At 34.0% G+C, this 18,387-nt stretch overlaps 1 protein-coding gene across 4 annotated transcripts; it reads right to left on the reverse strand.

The window, feature by feature from the left end:
* Positions 1–9,336: 9,336 nt before the first annotated feature.
* On the reverse strand, positions 9,337–13,486 carry MS3_00005148 (uncharacterized protein; the record flags this gene model as incomplete). Of its 4 annotated transcripts, none has more annotated exons than XM_051213172.1 (6): positions 13,415–13,486; positions 11,089–11,255; positions 10,824–11,052; positions 10,606–10,795; positions 10,386–10,564; positions 9,337–10,352 (listed from the first exon to the last, which is right to left on the reverse strand). In XM_051213172.1, exons 2-6 carry the CDS (start codon positions 11,245–11,247, stop codon positions 10,165–10,167), a joined length of 945 nt encoding a protein of 314 aa, XP_051069124.1. In that variant the 5' UTR covers positions 11,248–11,255; positions 13,415–13,486. The 4 variants fall into 4 exon arrangements, with proteins under 4 accessions (XP_051069124.1, XP_051069123.1, XP_051069125.1 ...); XM_051213173.1 differs by having other exon boundaries at positions 9,907–10,352; positions 10,606–10,785; XM_035731660.2 differs by lacking the exon at positions 13,415–13,486 and adding an exon at positions 12,069–13,414 and having other exon boundaries at positions 10,165–10,352.
* Between the last annotated feature and the right edge of the window lie 4,901 nt (positions 13,487–18,387).

Consider the following 18,387-nt stretch of genomic DNA (forward strand, 5'->3'; position numbering starts at 1 on the left):
AATATTCGTATCGGTGACCAGTTGAATAGGTATACCTTATTAAACATATAATTATACGATTACGTCGTGGTGTATGCTACTTATGTCTACGGACATAAGTAGTATGTAACACCATTTAGAAGTGAAATTTTGGCAACAGAAAGCTAAGGAGATCAAGTTGAAGAGAATAGAAACGAAAATAGAAAGAAATTGCGAATGAGAAGAATCATATAAAATGTGAAGGATAAATGATGTGAATTTGTAAATGAAGTATTCAATGTACGGTTCTCATATTTTACCAAGACTTACTCATAAAAACTTTAACAATAAAGTAAAGATTACCGGCAAAATCAGATAACTGTCGTGTTATAACAAAGACCGACTGAAATTGTAATGCGGACTGGCTGATTTCGACTAAGTGACCTTATGGCAAATTGCTTGGTGTAAGACCTGAAACTCGTAACTTCTTTCCTGTTTTCGATCATGACTAAACATTAGTGAGAAGTCCAGAATCAGAACGAGATGGCTATCCAATTATCTATCACACCAAACGGTTCTCCCATCAAAATTGGTCTTTAATGAAAACTATCCTCAAAAGTACGTTAAGCCAAATATACAAATACTTGTTCTACCTGTTTACCTTTTCAGTTATATAAATAAGAATTTTCTAACCAGTAGTCAATAGAAAAGAAAGTGAATGATTTTTTTTTCGTGAAAAAACTTTCAAAATTCCACCTTAATATGGTCATTTTCTTGTCGTTTTAGCTACTCTAATCCACTTTTTAGCAAATAGAATAAATATAGATTTTATGTTTATCCCCATATCCAAAATAGTCATAAATTTTTCAGTATTTCTGCTAATGACATACTTATTGTGTATTATATTTATTACTTTTAAACATATTTATTACTCCCAAGTGAATTTTATCATTTTTCTTTTTTAGCAAGTTAAGTGATAAACACTGGGGAGAATAACAGGAAGAAAGCATGGAAATGTAATGTATAATGAATGAGGCTAATTGTTCTTTTCACACATTATTTTTCATCCGATTATTATGGAATAAAATTTGCAAACAAGAAAATGGTGTTTATCTCTTGTTTTCTATTATGGCTATAACTTACTTGTATTATCTTTTCTAAAAATACATTACTCAAATACAAGTTATACATATTTGTACATTATTTATTAATGAAGGGATTTAAATTAACAAGCAATGGGATACAAATTAACATATAAACAAGTTGAAATTCTGATTATAAGCTATAATATGCATAATCATGTAAAAATGACCACATATGGTTATTCTCTGTACAATATGGATAATTATTGTGAATAACCTAGATAAAATGACAAAATACTTAAATGTTAGTTATATTACTGAATTACACATGTATATGTGCATATAAAAACACAGTTGTATCGTATTCTAATTCGATTTTTCCTTTCGAAATAAAAACTTGCACTGGTAAATACTTAAACCGTAGAAGTATAGGAAATACAAGTATATGTATAGAACAAATATATTTAATGATAAAATCAGGGGATAACAATTAAAATAATAAATTGGCAATGAAAACAGTGTGTATCAATATAGTTATTTAAAACACAATGATCTCTCAATATGCGGCTGGATTAAAAGTAAATTGGCTATGATACACAATCTAGCTTACGCTTCCTATTCTTTTCATGTAGTTTTGAAATAAAACGTAATGGATCTAATAAATAATTGTGTGGTAGATTTTTACTGATAAACAGTTATAATTCATTTTTAATTTGAAAATTTTTTTAGAAAATAAGACACAGTTCATAAATGTATTCAGAACAATCATACAATGAATACTATTTTACAACTAATGCCTTTACAGAAATGTACTTTAATATCCTATAATTATGGTTGGAAACTTCTTTCAGTACTTGTTGGCTTCATTCAGTGTTACATGAGAATCAATTTTGTTCTTAAAATACCTAAAAGAGGGAATATTGTAGATTATTCAGATATAGTAATGAAATATTATCATTCCGCGCTCTTTGTCTACGTATTTTTCTTTTTAATTGTAGATGATTATAGTTACCTTGTGACAGGACTAAAATACTGTTACCATACTTTTCAAATATATCATAGTCGTGCTACGAATAAAATACTAGTCCCGCATAGCTGAATCTTATACAACATTTACTATTCTAACTCGTTCATGATGATAGAATCAAGCCACTTTTCCCGAGAACTTATGTTCATGTTAGAATATAGACTACCTTACAATTAAAAAATTGACAACTGTTATGGAGTATGCTCCAATAGCAATGCTGTACTATATTATTATGCTTTAAGCCTCGGTCATTATCAGTCCTAGTGATAAATGCATAATTAAAATAATTTGCGGATTACATCTTTTCAATAAATGCTTAATTAATTATTTAGGATCTTACGTCCTCTTTTGTATCAACCTGACCAAATGTAAATGTAAATATCCTTTAGATTAGATAGTGGTCGACAACTTAACCGCTTATTATTTGTTGGTACACACTAATCACATATAAACTATTTTAATGCATGAAAAAGACTGTTAATTTCCTTTCCTTCAATAATCCGTAGATAGGAATAGTCAAACAAAGATGTGTTTTATAAACGTTTGTGGAGATAGGCATGTCAAACTTATTTTGTAAATAGGTTTCGATATTATTTTTATTTATTTTGTTAATTTTTATAGTCTGTACAATTACCATAAAATTATTGCACATGTTGTTTAAGTGTAAGACCTTGAACACACTTTCTTCTGTTGTATAACACTCTCCGCCTGACACACTTTGTTAACCGCTCGTAAATCCATTACTATACGCACGTCTCCCGTTCTCCGATGCTTGTGGTTACGATAACTGAAACGTGAAAGATTTTTCATCTACATTTATAGACCGCGACGATATTTCCACTATATTCTGCGCTCGGTGATATCAGTGGAGCCATAACAACCTCACTGGAATTATTAATTATCTATAATTGTGGATTTTGGAACCAAACACAACCGAACACGCATCAATCTGCTGATTTAAGTAACGTTCTCTAACTCTTATGTGTTTATAAGTTATAATTTACATACTATAACATTAACATTTGGACGTGGTAACTTTATTGCTATTTCTGAGTTAATACAATTTTTGATCTACCACACATTAAACTAATTCAAAGGCTAGAAAGTCAATGAATACAATTCAATAAATATTAAATTAATATCAGAAGGGGTTTTTGTAAATATTATTAGTAATTTTAATAGTTGAGATCATGAGTCAATTGAAGCTAGACCACCATGGTCTACCGTTTCGCTTATTGTGGGACTCCTCAGCAATTACGGATGTACCGCTCAATTTCGTGGATTAGTGTTCAAGCGCGAGAGCGATAGGTCCTGGGTTCGAATCTCGCGAGACGAGATCGTGGATGTGCACTGATGAGTAGTACCACAACAGTACGAAACATTCGTCCAATGCTTCCAGGTTTTCCATGGTAATCTAGTTTAAATTGACTCGTGATCACAACTATTAAAATGTTAAGTTTCTTACAGGATAATTTTAATATATTTGTCCATTACTCTTTTGTCTGATACGTGTTAAACTAATAAAATTGTATCAGATGAAATTATATGTTTTTTTTATCTGCTTATTCACTTAGAAAAATATCTTGAATAAATCACAAATCCATGTGAATAACAACATTTAACAATTTCAATTTCAGCCTTAAGCATAATATTATGTTAACAAGTCTTTAAAAAGAAAAAAAAAGAAAATTACAGACTTATACACATTTCATAAGTAAATATTAAAAATAAGAATTACATAGAGAAAATCTTAGAAAAAAACAACTTGAGAATGAACACTTAATAAGAAATGAGGGAAAGATTCATTTAAATTCCACAAATGGAATATTTGTTAAACTAATTTTACATAGATGTTTTGTCCACCTATCATATTTGAATTGACTTATTATGTAATCAAAAATAAATAAATTTTCAGTTTAGTTTATGGGAGTTGTTTTCTCCTCTCGAAAGTATTGTGATTAACTTTATTTTTATTATCAGAGAGGGGTTTTGTGTATATTATAGTAACTTAATAGTTGAATTCATGAGTCAATTGAAGCTACACCACTATGAAAAATCTGGAGGCACTGGACGACCGTTTTGTCCTAGTATGGGACTCCTCAGCAGTGCGCAGCCACGATCCCACCTCGCGAGATCCAAACCCAGGATCAATCGGTCTGGCGCCCAAACGCTTAACCACTAGACCACTGAGCGGGCACCCAACAGTGTTAACGTTTAACTTCAACCAATCCACGGAGTTGCGCCACAGTCCACCATTGCCATCAGTGAGATACTATCTCAAAGCTCCACTGGTCAAGGCTTCTCACTAGAACTCCGGGAAATACCTCTTGGAGACAGTCACTAGTGAGCATATGATGATTATAATCAGTGAGGAGTCCCCTACTAGGATGAAACGGCCGTTCAGTGCTTTCATATTTTCTATGGTGGTCTAGCATCAATTGACTCATGAATTCAACTAATCAACTCCATTTGTGTCAAATATGTAAAATTATTTGTTAAACATGTTTTATTTCAGTAATTCTAAGATAATAAATCTGTCTTGTTGAATGTTTCAAATAAACAAGAGCTTGATACTTAGTTATCATTTATTTTTTTAGTAGAATTAATCTTTAGTAATATATTTGATCTACTTACTAGAATGATCCCAATGAGAATTCGATATGTTTTTTTTTAATGTAATGTAGACCAAAGAAAAATGAAAAGTGATTTTCATTGATCTAAAAATGATATATTGAGATGGTGGAGAAGATTTGTAGCTCAGGCGGATGATTTTGATGAAGTTTTGTTCTCTGGGCTGGATGGTTTGGTCGTAGAGCTTTCATCGTTCTTCTGAACGACATCATCAGCACAAACTTTAGAAAGAAGTGAAGTGTTCGAATTTCTCCATATTCGTTTCACAGCTTGTTTTGTGCACAAATATAGGAACAAAAATCAAACCAATGGGAGACACAACCAAAACAAAGAAGTAAACAATGACAAATTTAAGGTCAATAAGAACCAATCAACGTCGAGGTGTACAGAACAAGCTGTGAAACACATATGGAGAAATCCGAACACTTTACTTCTATCTGAAGTTTGTGCTGATGTCGTTCAGAAGAACGATGGAAGCTCCACGACCAAACCATCCGGCTCAAAGAACAAAACTCCATCAAAGATGATATATGGATTTTCACCATCAATTATTTGTTAATGCCACTTCCTAGAACTCTTCCAGATCCTTTATAGGTTTTAAGAAAGTAAAAGCAATAATCGTAGCAGAATAATGTGAATTCACTTGTTTTGTGAATTCTTTTTAACCACTTATAACCTAGAAATTTTATATTGGTCATTTCAAAAAAGAAAACAGATACAGAAACTCCTGTCATGCCTACATAAATGATTAACAATTAAAGTAGATGGAACGAATGTAAGGTAGAGGGAAGAGACGTGAAGGCCTACTTTTGACTGTTTTAACGAGCAATTTGTTTAGAATAAAGTAAATTCTTTAGGAAATATAACTTCCCCCGTAAATTATTTTTAAGAAAATAATATTTTTCTCGAGCATATCACACCGTATCCCCTTGATCTTATCTCTCGCAAATAATAAACTGATCGACAACCGTTACCACGCAAACATTATTCAATTATGGTTATCTCTTCCTTTATCTTTCAGTACGAATAAAGTTCGTGAATATTTTATTTATTTATTTGAACACATAAATATTGGTACAAGAGGGCACCAAATATATATGTGAATACAGTTTAATAATTTCCCTACCAAAACTATTTTGTAACTTATCAGATGGGAACTGTTCAAATTTAGATGACACTCAACCTGAGTCTTCCCAATAAATACACCTTCGAATCTTGTTATTTATATGTCTAATGCTGATAAATAAAATACAAAACCTCTTAGCATATTCACGTTTCATTAGTAAGTACAAATATGCAAAAAGTATGTTTCTGACTACTGACGGTAATAGATACGTTACTGATATATATGAAGTACTTTTCTGTGTCATCACTTATAATCATCAGTTTGTTTTATGTATCTTGATCATAAAAATGTCTCCGACAATTAGGGTTAACAATAACTCCATATTAACTTAATTCACTAGGCCAATTATAAACTATCTTTAAACTAAAACTACAGTTCTGGTATACATCATTAAGAGTGACTTGAATCAATGTGTTCGTGCATTATCTGTATAATTATATAATGTGGAATAGTACTAAACACAGAAGACATCTAAAAAAAACGTGAATTTATTATAACAAATGACAAACTTCTAGACCAACTTGAATCTAACTGTCTACATTTCAAGTTTTAACCCTTACACAATACGTGATCTTCATTCAAACTAGTGTCAATAAACCACGTTTCATTGATGCCACTGTGCTACTTCACAAAAGAATCTTATAACATCGATCTTAAATAAATTACAAAATAAACGTAAGGTTGTCACTGAGATTAAACGAAGTATATTTTTTTGAAAATTTGTGTTAACGATTATGATTATTTGATTACAATTAACCCGTGTTGTAAACTATGAAATATCTGTATGACTATCGAGAACCATTTAAAAATACTACAAATTAAGATCTATAAACTATAGGTTATCACATATTGATTCCGAAATTCAGAAAACATTTGTGTTTTGTTATAACGCGCTAGATGATAGTTACCGGTGGTAAAGTTTCACTCTTGCTACAAATGACTTTTAATAGTAATCTTAATTTTTTAAATTCAATACTGTAACATATTTTTCGTAAGGGTAACAGTTCAAGTGAACTCCAAAAGTTAGCTTTCGTTGCATTTAGGTTACTTTTTGCTGTAAAACGATACAGTTACCAAGTGTACAATCTTATGGATAAAACTCACATCATTAAAAACGAAATAAATAAACTCGTTTTGTATTGGTTGCTTGGATCCTTCCATTGATGTTTAGGACTACAATTGGTCAGCCTCTTACTAGCATATGTAAATCCTGTACGAACTGCCTCGATATTGTTTTAAGTCACAAGCATTATAAGCAAAGATGGATGGTGGCTAGCAGTGGAATCCGGGATGTGCGTCTCGTCTTGTTTGGGACTCGTCAACTGGTTGTACCTGCACCTCAGAGTTTATGTTCACTCCGGGACTCAAATCCAGTACCGTTCGCTTCAAACGCCATAGCGTTATCCACTTAGCTACTGTCCTGATAGCCACTAGCTTGTACAATAAGGTGAAGAAATAAACTTTTCATACAAATTATTTTGGTTAACATTTTCTATTAACGAATAAATTAAAGAAATTAAAAAAAACTCGATTTACATTAGCTATCATATTTTTGAGAATGAAATTGAAAAATGTTACAATGTATAAATTATTACTTAAATATCTTCATGAAGGAATTGCTTAATTTTATCACTGTGTTATTAGCATACATACAGATTTTCATTATTACATCTTAATCCAGAGTTTATTCTTTAAAAATGGTTATAAAATACTTGATATGAGTTTATAAGACTGGAAAATTGCATACTCATCAAGAATACAGAAAAATACAAGTAGGTATACTATGATGGTTGAAAACATTTTCTTACTGATCTGTTCTTTGAAGAACTGAGAGGGATTAACTTCAAAATCTATGCATCAAATATGCTGTTGTAAAAAGATTATTACTGCTGAGGGAAAAGTCTAGAAGCTCACCGGACGAAGATAAGTGACACCTAATCACTGTCGGATATAAAAACTATTTAATTCCCGAACAATCTATTGAAATATAATCGTGATTTATAGGTTACATGAAATGTAATCATCTCAGTAGATGATGTCATAGTTAAATTATTCGTAAATGCTTAGAACAATCTGTTTAGTTGACACCTCATATATATATATATATATATATATATATATATATATATATGCCCTTGACCATAATGATATCTGTGAGACGATTACAGTGAAATATATCTCCCCCTCGATATATCCAATAGTTTAAACATCCTTATTAAACAACAAAAATGTTTTCTTGTCAAATTGTTTTGTCAACGCCACGGTTACTTGGGCTGCTTTATCCAAGTAAGATGGATTTATCATGTTAATAAAATGAAAATAGGTTATTTGATGTAAAGCACTTAGCCCGTTTCATAACTAATTTTAATAAAACAATGAGATCAACTATCTTCTCACTGTTCTGTTATGGTTTGATATAATCCAAAACATAATTATTGTTCTCTGGCACATTAAGAATAAACACCTGAAAGTCATTTGAAATTTCTGCTTAATATCAAAAAGCTAAATAAGTGGGTGAAATAAATTCCTTGCAAGCTGATTTATCTACCCTAGTCATATGACAGCTCAAATGTATATGTAACTTGTCACCTAAACTTCCATTTACAAAGTTATACTACTTTCAAGTAACTAAAATATATCTATAGATATTTTACCCTTTTAACTCCAATCTGTATTGGAGTGTTCGAATACCATAGAATCACACATGTCCACTCCTCTTAAACTATATTTCATTTTTACTCCTGTTTTTCTCTATCAGGATAAACACACAAATATTTTCTTTACCGTAAATTATAGGCGTGCTTAAGTTGACGATAAAAATTTTCAGTAATTTTTATTACTGCCGTCCTAATGCATCTACAATTACTGAGTTGGTAGGTTCGGAAAACCATTTTATTTAGTAAAATAGCATACTTACTTAAAAAATAGTTGAGACAAAAAACATCAGAAATCGATCAAAATATAAATGACTATGAGTTTAGCAGATCACTACTTATCAGCCCATGAAATTGAAACTTAACTGTCAAACCGAATATTCTTGCCGTTATATCACCATTTTTATCACTAGATGACAACTAGTTGTTCGGTTGCCGTTGTGAATATTCGGATATAATCAACCTCCTCCCCCCAGACTCCACATAAAAAAACTCCAAGTTTATTAGGATTACCACTTATATGAATGGCTTCACGGCAAACTAAAGCATGATTTCTTATGGGTCAACACCAAACTTCCAGTCAAAAGACCACTTATCGATAGAAACGAAGTGTGGCATACGTTGTTACATGAGCTGGGAACCATTTCGATCGAGTAGTTGCTATAAGACCACACAAGAACAAGAACACTAATTTTTACTAGTTGATTAATCATATTCACTCTTTTTTTATAAAATTATGAAGGAAATTTTGCTATTGCTGGACGAAAAAGCCATATTGTAGATAATTTATAAGTTAATATTGACATATATGTCCATTAGAGATCAGGTTTATGTGTTATCAACAAACAACAAAGGCGACAAATGTTATGGGTGAAAAGGAAATACCAATCAAGATTAAGATCAAATATAAAGAGTAGATTAACTAAGTTCGAACCAGATTACATCTCGACAAACTATTATATTGACTTATTTTACATTGCTCAGTAATTCAAAGTCAAATAAACTAAGTCGCTTTACAACTAATTTGTTCGTCACTTAATCTAGAAAACCAATCTACTAATGTCGTACTATTTAAAATGTCGCAGTTTATCAAAATAAATGGTTCAGTAAGTTAGACATTTGATTCCAACCCATAAACATTTTAAGGTACAAGATCAATCCACGAAGAGTTGGAAATATACACGACCTTTACTGATTAACCAGGATAGATACCAACGATCTTTGGACGACTTATGAAGTCAGTTAAAGAACTACGGTTTACTGCTTTGTGAAACTGACTTTAATCACTGAACTCCGAATTTGAAACTGATCCAACGCAATAAATAACGTATACATTGTGGCCATTATCAACAACTTTACTATTCATTTATTAGCTGATTAGTATTTTACCTCAGTATGCATAGTGAATGAGAAATAAAAACAAATATGGAACTTTTCAATAAATCGATTAGCTAGTAACTTAATATTTCATTTACAGAATAAAGTGAAGAGGTAAACATTAGGAAAACCGTAGTCACTTTTACATTGTCAATGAAATACATTTACATTATGGCAAATTAAACCTATAGAAGAAGTATCTATAAGAAAATAAGTGTGATAACATGAATTACAATGCTGGGCATCTCAAAGTATACTCGAGTACTTATACAATTATTTTTCTACAACTATATTTCAGGCAATTTGTTTTTAACCAGTCGTTACTTTCTTATTAAGAACCTCATCAAGTTTCTCATAGAACAGTTCTTCTGCAAACTTTTGACAGTTTTCAACTGTCCAAATACTATTTCCTCCGAATATGGTCTTGTGCAGTTCTTGTAAACACTGTGCTTTAATATCCGATGCCATTTTTGCATACTGAGTTCTCCACAAACAATCTGAAGTAAATGAAAATTGATAGATCAACGTACCTTTAGATTTAATTGTGTGATTTGTGACCTTTCTCAAGTGAATATCCACATTATGGAGTAAACTGTCTAGATTAATACGCTTGCTTCTGTTTTTTTCCTCATCTTTTACAGAATCTTCACTTATAATCGGTTGATTCAACAACAGTTTTAAGAAACGAAGCAAACTGACTGGATTATGTCTATTAACAATAGAAGCGATGGGATAAAAAGACAGACATACACATTCTCTTGAAGTGAACTGATTGTGATTGTATGCTTCTCCCATAAATTGTTGACTGGATCGGGCCATTCGAATTTTCTCTCCATCTTATGGATAGTATCATCTGGAACTGGACTTGGCCTAGCGCGATTTCTAAGAATGCAAGTATCTATCGCACATTTACAAACTATTGACGCATAACTACATGAATCTGGTATAATAAGAAAACACAAGATTACACTTTTTTGCTAAATTGTAGAATGAACGACGCATACTAAAGTAGTAGAAATTGTCGTCTAGTAAAACTATGATGTCCTTCGCATCTAGAGTAGAGTATATGTTTATCCTCAACCAAATAACTTTTTCTTTTTCATTCAAATCGTGTATAATGTCGAACCCCTTCCATAAAGCTAACAGTTTCTCCAAACAACCAACAACAGCTTGACGCCAGTCCTTCCAATCAGAATTCTAGTCTAAATAATCGAAAATAAACTATTTTCATACGTTTGCTTTCAGAGAGAGTATTTGTACTGGAACAAGTTGATCATATTCTAGCCACATAACTGAACAATCATTTGTTTCTAACTGATGCAGACGTTCACACAATGTACTTTTTCCACTTCCCGGAAGACCTAAGACAGTCGTTAGTACCACTTGTTTCATGAGCACAACTGAAATCGAAAAAAATTGGAAAGTTAGCTGAAAATAACGCTTAAATTAATTTACTTGCGGTTAAATGAAAAGTTTGTCCAAAAAGAAAACCACAGAGAATAGAGATTATTAGAAGATCACCGGGAGTCTGACTTATGAGTCAAAGTTCCTAGATGTGCATTAGTGTCACGCATTTCATTGTAGTTACAAAAGTACGCAAAGTCTTTGATGATATTTCAAAATTATCTGCGCAGTAATTTCTGTATGGTAATTTATGGACAGAGATTGTTACCTGGAAATAAATAAAAAAATGAGTCCAATACTTCTAGGATTGTCATCTTCGAATGAGACCATTGATCATATGAAAGTATAAGCTAACAGGGAAATACCCGTTTATGTAGGCGACAGTAGCTATAGGTGTGCACTATTCTATTTTTAGATTGAGGCATACAGCAAGTGTTTACTAAGTTAGAAGTAAACGGGGATTTGAAAGAATGATTTTCTGAAGATAGAAATTGAATAAAAGTTTGTTTTGAAAGTAACCAACAAATTGCATTACATTGAAAGTATCTGGGAGTCTTTAGTATAGATTCAACTTACAATACTAACAGCAAGAAGTGAGGAGGTTTCATGTTCAGTTTTACCAGATAGAGAGATACTTTCTTTTTGTTTGTAATCACTGATATTTATCGTTTACGTTCACATGGAAGCGAAAAGAATTAAGACCAAATGTAACTTAGATACTGGATAGGTTTACGGAAATAATAGGAAACACTTGGGTGACAGACGTTTGTAGTGGTTTGCGCACAATCTGAAATAGCGGCATCCCTTACGACCCATAGACTGGCTAAGATTTCCAATTTCCACATCTATCGACGTTTTTTGCAGAGGCAAACGAACAATCGATTTGATGAGATTGTTTTTAAATGTGAAATTAAGTGGCAAGCGTTCATCATGGCTAGCTAATAAAGGTCGAAGCCATTGGACAATAATGTCCATAACATATTTATTTCGCAGAAACGAGCAAAATTCGTGAGTCGTAAATGGACTAAGTAGGCGTGACTGGGAATATCTCCGTAGATACTGGCTTCCTTACAAGAAAATATGGGCTTATGATGCCCACCTACTGACTTTGAGCAAGAAAACGAACAATTGTGTTGGATCCCTGTTAGCAAGAGCTTTGATTAATGCATATTCGGGACAGGTCGGAGACCTATATCTAGTCCGCTAGAATATTTCTGTGTAAATTTTATGCACACGCCAAAGTTCTCAATATACCGACTATTGCTATTTGTTTTTGGAATATTTTTTGTTTACTTCTAATTAGCGTTTTGGTTTGAGACTAACCTAGTCCGACCTCCATCAGTAATTTGTGTGGTGAAACCTAGTTGACCGTTGGCAATTGCTACATTGTCAGGCCTTGTAGTTGATAGCTTTGAGTTTCTGCAAGTGATGACTTCCTTTGATGAATCATAACATCAGTCTTTTTAATTACAGCGATAGATCGATCCTCGTTACGAACTGTAGTTAAGTTTTTTTGGCACTGTGTTTACTGTCCGTAATTGACAGGGAAAAAATGGAACAATTGAGTAGAAACTTTTAGGTGATTATTATCGCAAGGCTTTTTCGTGATATCTGTCGAAAAATGTGGAGAATTATGGCATTAAAACGAGACATTTTGGATTATTTCACCGAAATTGCGGAAAATGTTTGCGGTTTCATAAATAAGTATAGACGGATTCCCCCAAAGTGTAATAAGACTCTGGGAAAATTTAGGGGAAACATTTGGAGAGCCGCTATAGGAAATTTTTGAAAAAATGACATTAAAACCCCCAAAATTTACTAAGGCGGCTTCGCCGAAATTCTCCCAAAACGGGTCAAATTTTCACAAAAATAGGGAGATTGGGATTACTTTAGCACCACTCAAAGGTCATTCACAAATTATTCTTACCTACGTTATCAAAAATTAATAAACTATACCAACCGAAGCACGCAGAGTCGACTTCTGGTACTCAATATGCGGGAAATAGGCTGCCCATCCGCTCGAAGGCGTACTAGAAAGCTTTGACTAGTGATAGCTAGACTACTAAGACATCAGCAATTATAAAAATCACCGTATATACAGACAAAACATTAAACTTATAATAAGTAAAGTAATGTATGAAAAATTTCTACAAACATAAGTGCCTCGAAGAGCAAATGTCCGAACATAAGCTTAGCGCACAACGTTATCCTTCAAACTAAGCTCGTTCACATCTAATATACAATATTTGTATGATGAACTTGGGAATACCGACTGATTTCCTTAAGCTCACTTTTTGATACTTTAGCATGTTTCTAGGCCTTTGAAGTCCTTCGATGTTTGTCACATAGCCATTCAGCTGCTCTTTTATTTGTAGATGTGATAGTTATTTAGTTTACCTTGGATATAAACGAGTAAGTTTATTCTAGAACATCGGGTTAGCCAGGGCCGGTAACTTTCAGATTGTCAGGCAGAGCATTTGGTTTGTCCCGGTCCGAAAAACTTTTCATAAACAATCCGAGCAGACAAGCTATGCCTATAGTGGTGGAAGTAATAATAAGAGTAATGACAGTAGTATTATTAATAATGGTATCAATAATAATGGGGACAATGGCAATGATAATACAAAGATACAAAACACGATTCAGGTGTGGCTGCTCCATTAGAAGAACGGCGAGCTGTGAGTAAGACCTTGGCTATCAACCCTCCTCTTAAAGCTACTTACTAAAGTGGGTGTGATCGCGTCGGCTGTGAGAGTATTCCAGACAGACTTGATCCTAATAAGAAAAATGTGGTGATATCTAGTTTTTCGCTTTCTAATGTGTCACTTGCCGTGGGTCTACTTCATGAGGTACATTGAAGTAACGCGGGTAGGATTTTTAATTAATTAATCACTTCGTACGCCCTTGTAGCTTGGCAGCAGTAATCCATGTGTGGGGAGTCGGCCTTCAAAAAGTTATCCCTTAGTTGTCACATCCTAGTGACATTTTTTGATACAGGGGTTTCAACTTCTTCAGAACTAACCCAGGAATTTAGTGGATGTTTCTCAGACCATTAGAGGGTTCTAATGTGGAAGGGTGTCTCGAGTTTGTGAGTTCCTAGTTCGAATGAGTGTTGAAACTGTCAATGAAGATTTCTGATATCTCGACCGTTATTTCTTAGAAGCGCATGAGGTGTCTAGTTTGTGGGCTTTAAGAAGTCATATTTAACGTGTTGGGATGACTATATGATTGTATGTTTGTTGCAAGTTGTCTTTGAGATATTGGCTCTCACCACATTTCACGAATTGTTTAAGCAACGTAGTACCCTAAAATATAAAGTTACTTCACGTTGCTCTTTTAAATCACTGATCACATCACTCGCCAAGTTTTTCAGTCACTTATCATGAAAAGAGGAGCCGTGGATAGTATGGGATTTGGTTTTGAAGGTTTTACGTTGGTAAGTGCCGACAGAATCCAGAATCTTAAAGGATGGGGAGTAGCTCTATTCGTTAGGAATACCATCCCATTTGCCATCATCGACAGCGTATCCCATGAGTATGGGACGTGTGAACTAGTTATTTACAGCTTGAAATGAAAGGGACAAGAGCTACTGATTGGTTCAGTCTGCCTCAGTCGAAGCTGTAAGATAAGTGAGGTCTTGCAAAACAATCTCAGTACTTGGTCACAAAGTGGTCGATGTTTAGTCCTGGGAGACTGGAAAAATCTGAGGACTGAATCGTCAGAAAATTCCTTCGAGCAGGGACTATTTGATAAGGTTATCACATGTGCCCAGTATCCAGAATACCTGTGTCCCGACCCTCCGTAAGTCTAGAAGGTTGCACGAAGAAAAATTTGTTAAGGAATCCATAGAATGCACTTAACACTTGTATTCGTATATAAACCAAAGGACAAAAAGAAGATGAAATATTACAGAACTTTGGGGAGACAGTAATATATCATTCTTGAGCTATGGCTTGTCTAATGATTAGTATCTCCCTCATTCACAGCCACATTTGGCTAATTCTTGTACAAATATTGTTTCATATTTTGTGGTACGATGTGGTCTGTCTGGTTGATATATAAACCCAGTATGCTTGAAATAAGTGATTCATATTTCAGAGTCTGAGATTGGTGTTCCGGACCTAACTGGCTGAGCTAGGCGGAAAGCAGGACCAATTAGGACTCGAGGCTGCTCGCACGTGTTTTATGTGTCACTGGTTCGATCGATAATTCACTGCTCTCTGATTGGCGGTATCGTTGTGTTATACAATAAACAGGGCACACAGGTTCAAAAGTTATAACAGTTTGTTTGTCCCAGGAAATCAAACGTCGTACCGATATCTCGAGAAAATATCTAACTATACATTAGTAATGTTGTCTTTGTGTTGGAGAACAAAGTAAAATGAGTCGTCATCCTTATCAACGGCAACCTTACGTTGAATTAGACCCTATGTAGGATTGACTAAAAGTGTCAGTGTTCAAACGAAGTTAGGTTTGAGCAAGTATAAAAGATGGTCAGAATGTGTTCACTTATTGTGATATCCCTGAGAGTAGCAAGACGTTTGTGTGGCTGAGGTCGCTGTACCGTGCCATCAGTTTGTTCACAGCAGTTTGCCGTTACGGATATTTAGCTAGCATGAAGTGCTTCACGTTCTGATTGGCTCCTATGACCAGTCGCTATCATTAGAGGGCTTATCGTCCAACGAAGATGTGACCAACAGTTGTAACAACCCTATCATCGTAAAGTATGGCCTCCGAAAATTGTATGAAATAGCTGACCTGTGTAAAGATGTATATGTAGTTGTGGAACTATGGTCTACTATGATCTTAGTACTGCTCTAATAATAGACCTAATCCTAAAACTATAGACTTGTCATGATATAACTGCCTAATCTATAACATCTTACGTGGAAGTTACATCATCGTCTACACCAACTCATTGCATCATAACAATTATCAATACATGATGGAGAACCAGCTTAGGCTAGTGATAGGACAATATATTTAATATGGTTAAAAGATATAAGATAACAGGGACCACGCCTGCATGGCCGAGCCATGCCATTCGATCAACTCCAACTCATTCAACTCCTTCTTCCCGCCTTCTCCATCGTTAGGTATTTCTCCGCGGAAAATATTGAATATCTATTTTCCGAGCAATCTCGTATTCAGCTCTGAAGATTGTTTGGTTATTGTCCAATGCCACTACATAGTCAATCAATTTTTTTGGAGAACTCATGAGATCAGAGTGAACACGGTCAAAACGATCATCTTTTGATACGGGCTTGATATGTCTTCCTTAAATATTTTCGACGAGCTAAATTGAAATGAGCCTATCCACATACCCCACCTTTCATTAAAGGTCGGGAAAACCTCTGAGTAAGGGATATAAAATATATAAACAGGCTTTCCTTAGCATTCTTTTGTATTTTGAAAAACAGTATGGACAACTAATAACTTCGTCTCTATATATGTTTAGTTAGTTTTAGCTTCATAAGTTCTCCTTGCGTAGAGTGTTCTAAATGGGTTACTAGTTAGTCATAATACTGGATACTGTTCACAAATGTAACCATTAATATTATACACACCACAGCATCTAATTTTAGTAAACTTTCAGGAAAGAACAGACTATAAACACTTTAAAAAGGGGAACGATTTGCAGGGATTGACTAATCGAAGCTTTATGTGTGGGGTGATATCGAAACCACAACCTACTTGTGCAATAAGTTGTACGGAAAACATTACATGATCCTGACAAAAGATTATGTGACCAATTGATCGGAAGATGGGGACATGTTAGCACAACAGCGTTATCAAAAGTTTGAGAGACGTTCTACTGCATCAAGGTTTTTGGTGCATACTCGAAGGTTGGTATGGAACCATTCATTATTTTCTGTTCACTGGGATCGTTTTCGTCCTAATGTAGTGAGTAGTAGAAGTACTGACCATGCGAAAAAGGATAATCGTGAAGGGAAAGCGTAGCTCTTTGTGGGGTATCAACGTCAGTAAAAAAGGAAGCGCTCAGTAATACTGTCATCCAAGACCTCTTCTTACACAAGAACCCTAAAAGTTAGTTCAGTCAAAGTCAACAATGAAACGATGAAGGGAGATATTTGGATAATAGTAGTTGTGTCAAAGTTTATGTAGTCTTATTTGGCTAGTTGTTGTATGAGATATGCAGTACGGCGTGTCTATATGTGGTCTGGTGTAACCACTTAACCAAGCGCCTTTAATCAGGGTTGTCACAGTAGAACTAAGGAGGTCAGCATCAATGTGAATGAATTATGAAACTTTGTTTCAGGAATTTAGTTACCATCACACCCCTCTCGAAAAGCAAGAAAATGAAATATTCGCCACCCAAGCATCATTGTTTACAATGAGATATACATCGAGGCAGAAGTACAAGATAAGGTATAATCAAGTAAATCACATTTTTCATCTCAGAGTTCTTTCTGCCCGTTGAAAAACAAACTATGGTTAACTGTTATGATTCTGAAGTGGAAGTTCAACCACATGCACAATCTCTGCGAGACGAAGAAGCCGTGGTGATGTGATTAGAAACATGACATTCGAAATACTACATTCTTAGCTTCCATCTTCTGGATTTCCTCTGAGGAAGATTCAGTCTGTCTGCACACATATACCGATTTTCTATTCCATCTACTTAACCAAAATTCAGATCTTTCTTGAACTCCACAATAGCATTCATGATGTTTTAAGTTGTCTAATGGCATTCCTTAATAAGTGTCTTCACAAGTGATAGTGAGCTTTAGGGAATATCTAGAAACCAGGATAATAAACTGAGATTACAGGAGAGCATGACTGGACTTCTAATTTCGGCGGCTAACAAACAGCTTGCTTTCAAATTCTAGAAACAACAGGTATTTCATCTGGAGTATGTTGCGAAATACGTATATAACTTAGTAAATTGCCACTTAGAAGTGCCATTAATTGGAAAGTGTCTAGGTGTTTTGATTTCCCATGTTCAAAAGCATTATGTTAGATGTGACAAGCCATACATAGGTGACTTTAAAGGACAGTTTCGGCCAACTTGCTAGTTAGACTTACCATTCAATTTTAACGGTTATATCCAACCCACTTTAAGTATGAAGATATATTGTTTATATATCGTCATTGTAAAAGTATAAG

Source organism: Schistosoma haematobium, chromosome 3 (genome assembly GCF_000699445.3).
Source record: "Schistosoma haematobium chromosome 3, whole genome shotgun sequence".
NCBI lineage: Eukaryota > Metazoa > Platyhelminthes > Trematoda > Strigeidida > Schistosomatidae > Schistosoma > Schistosoma haematobium.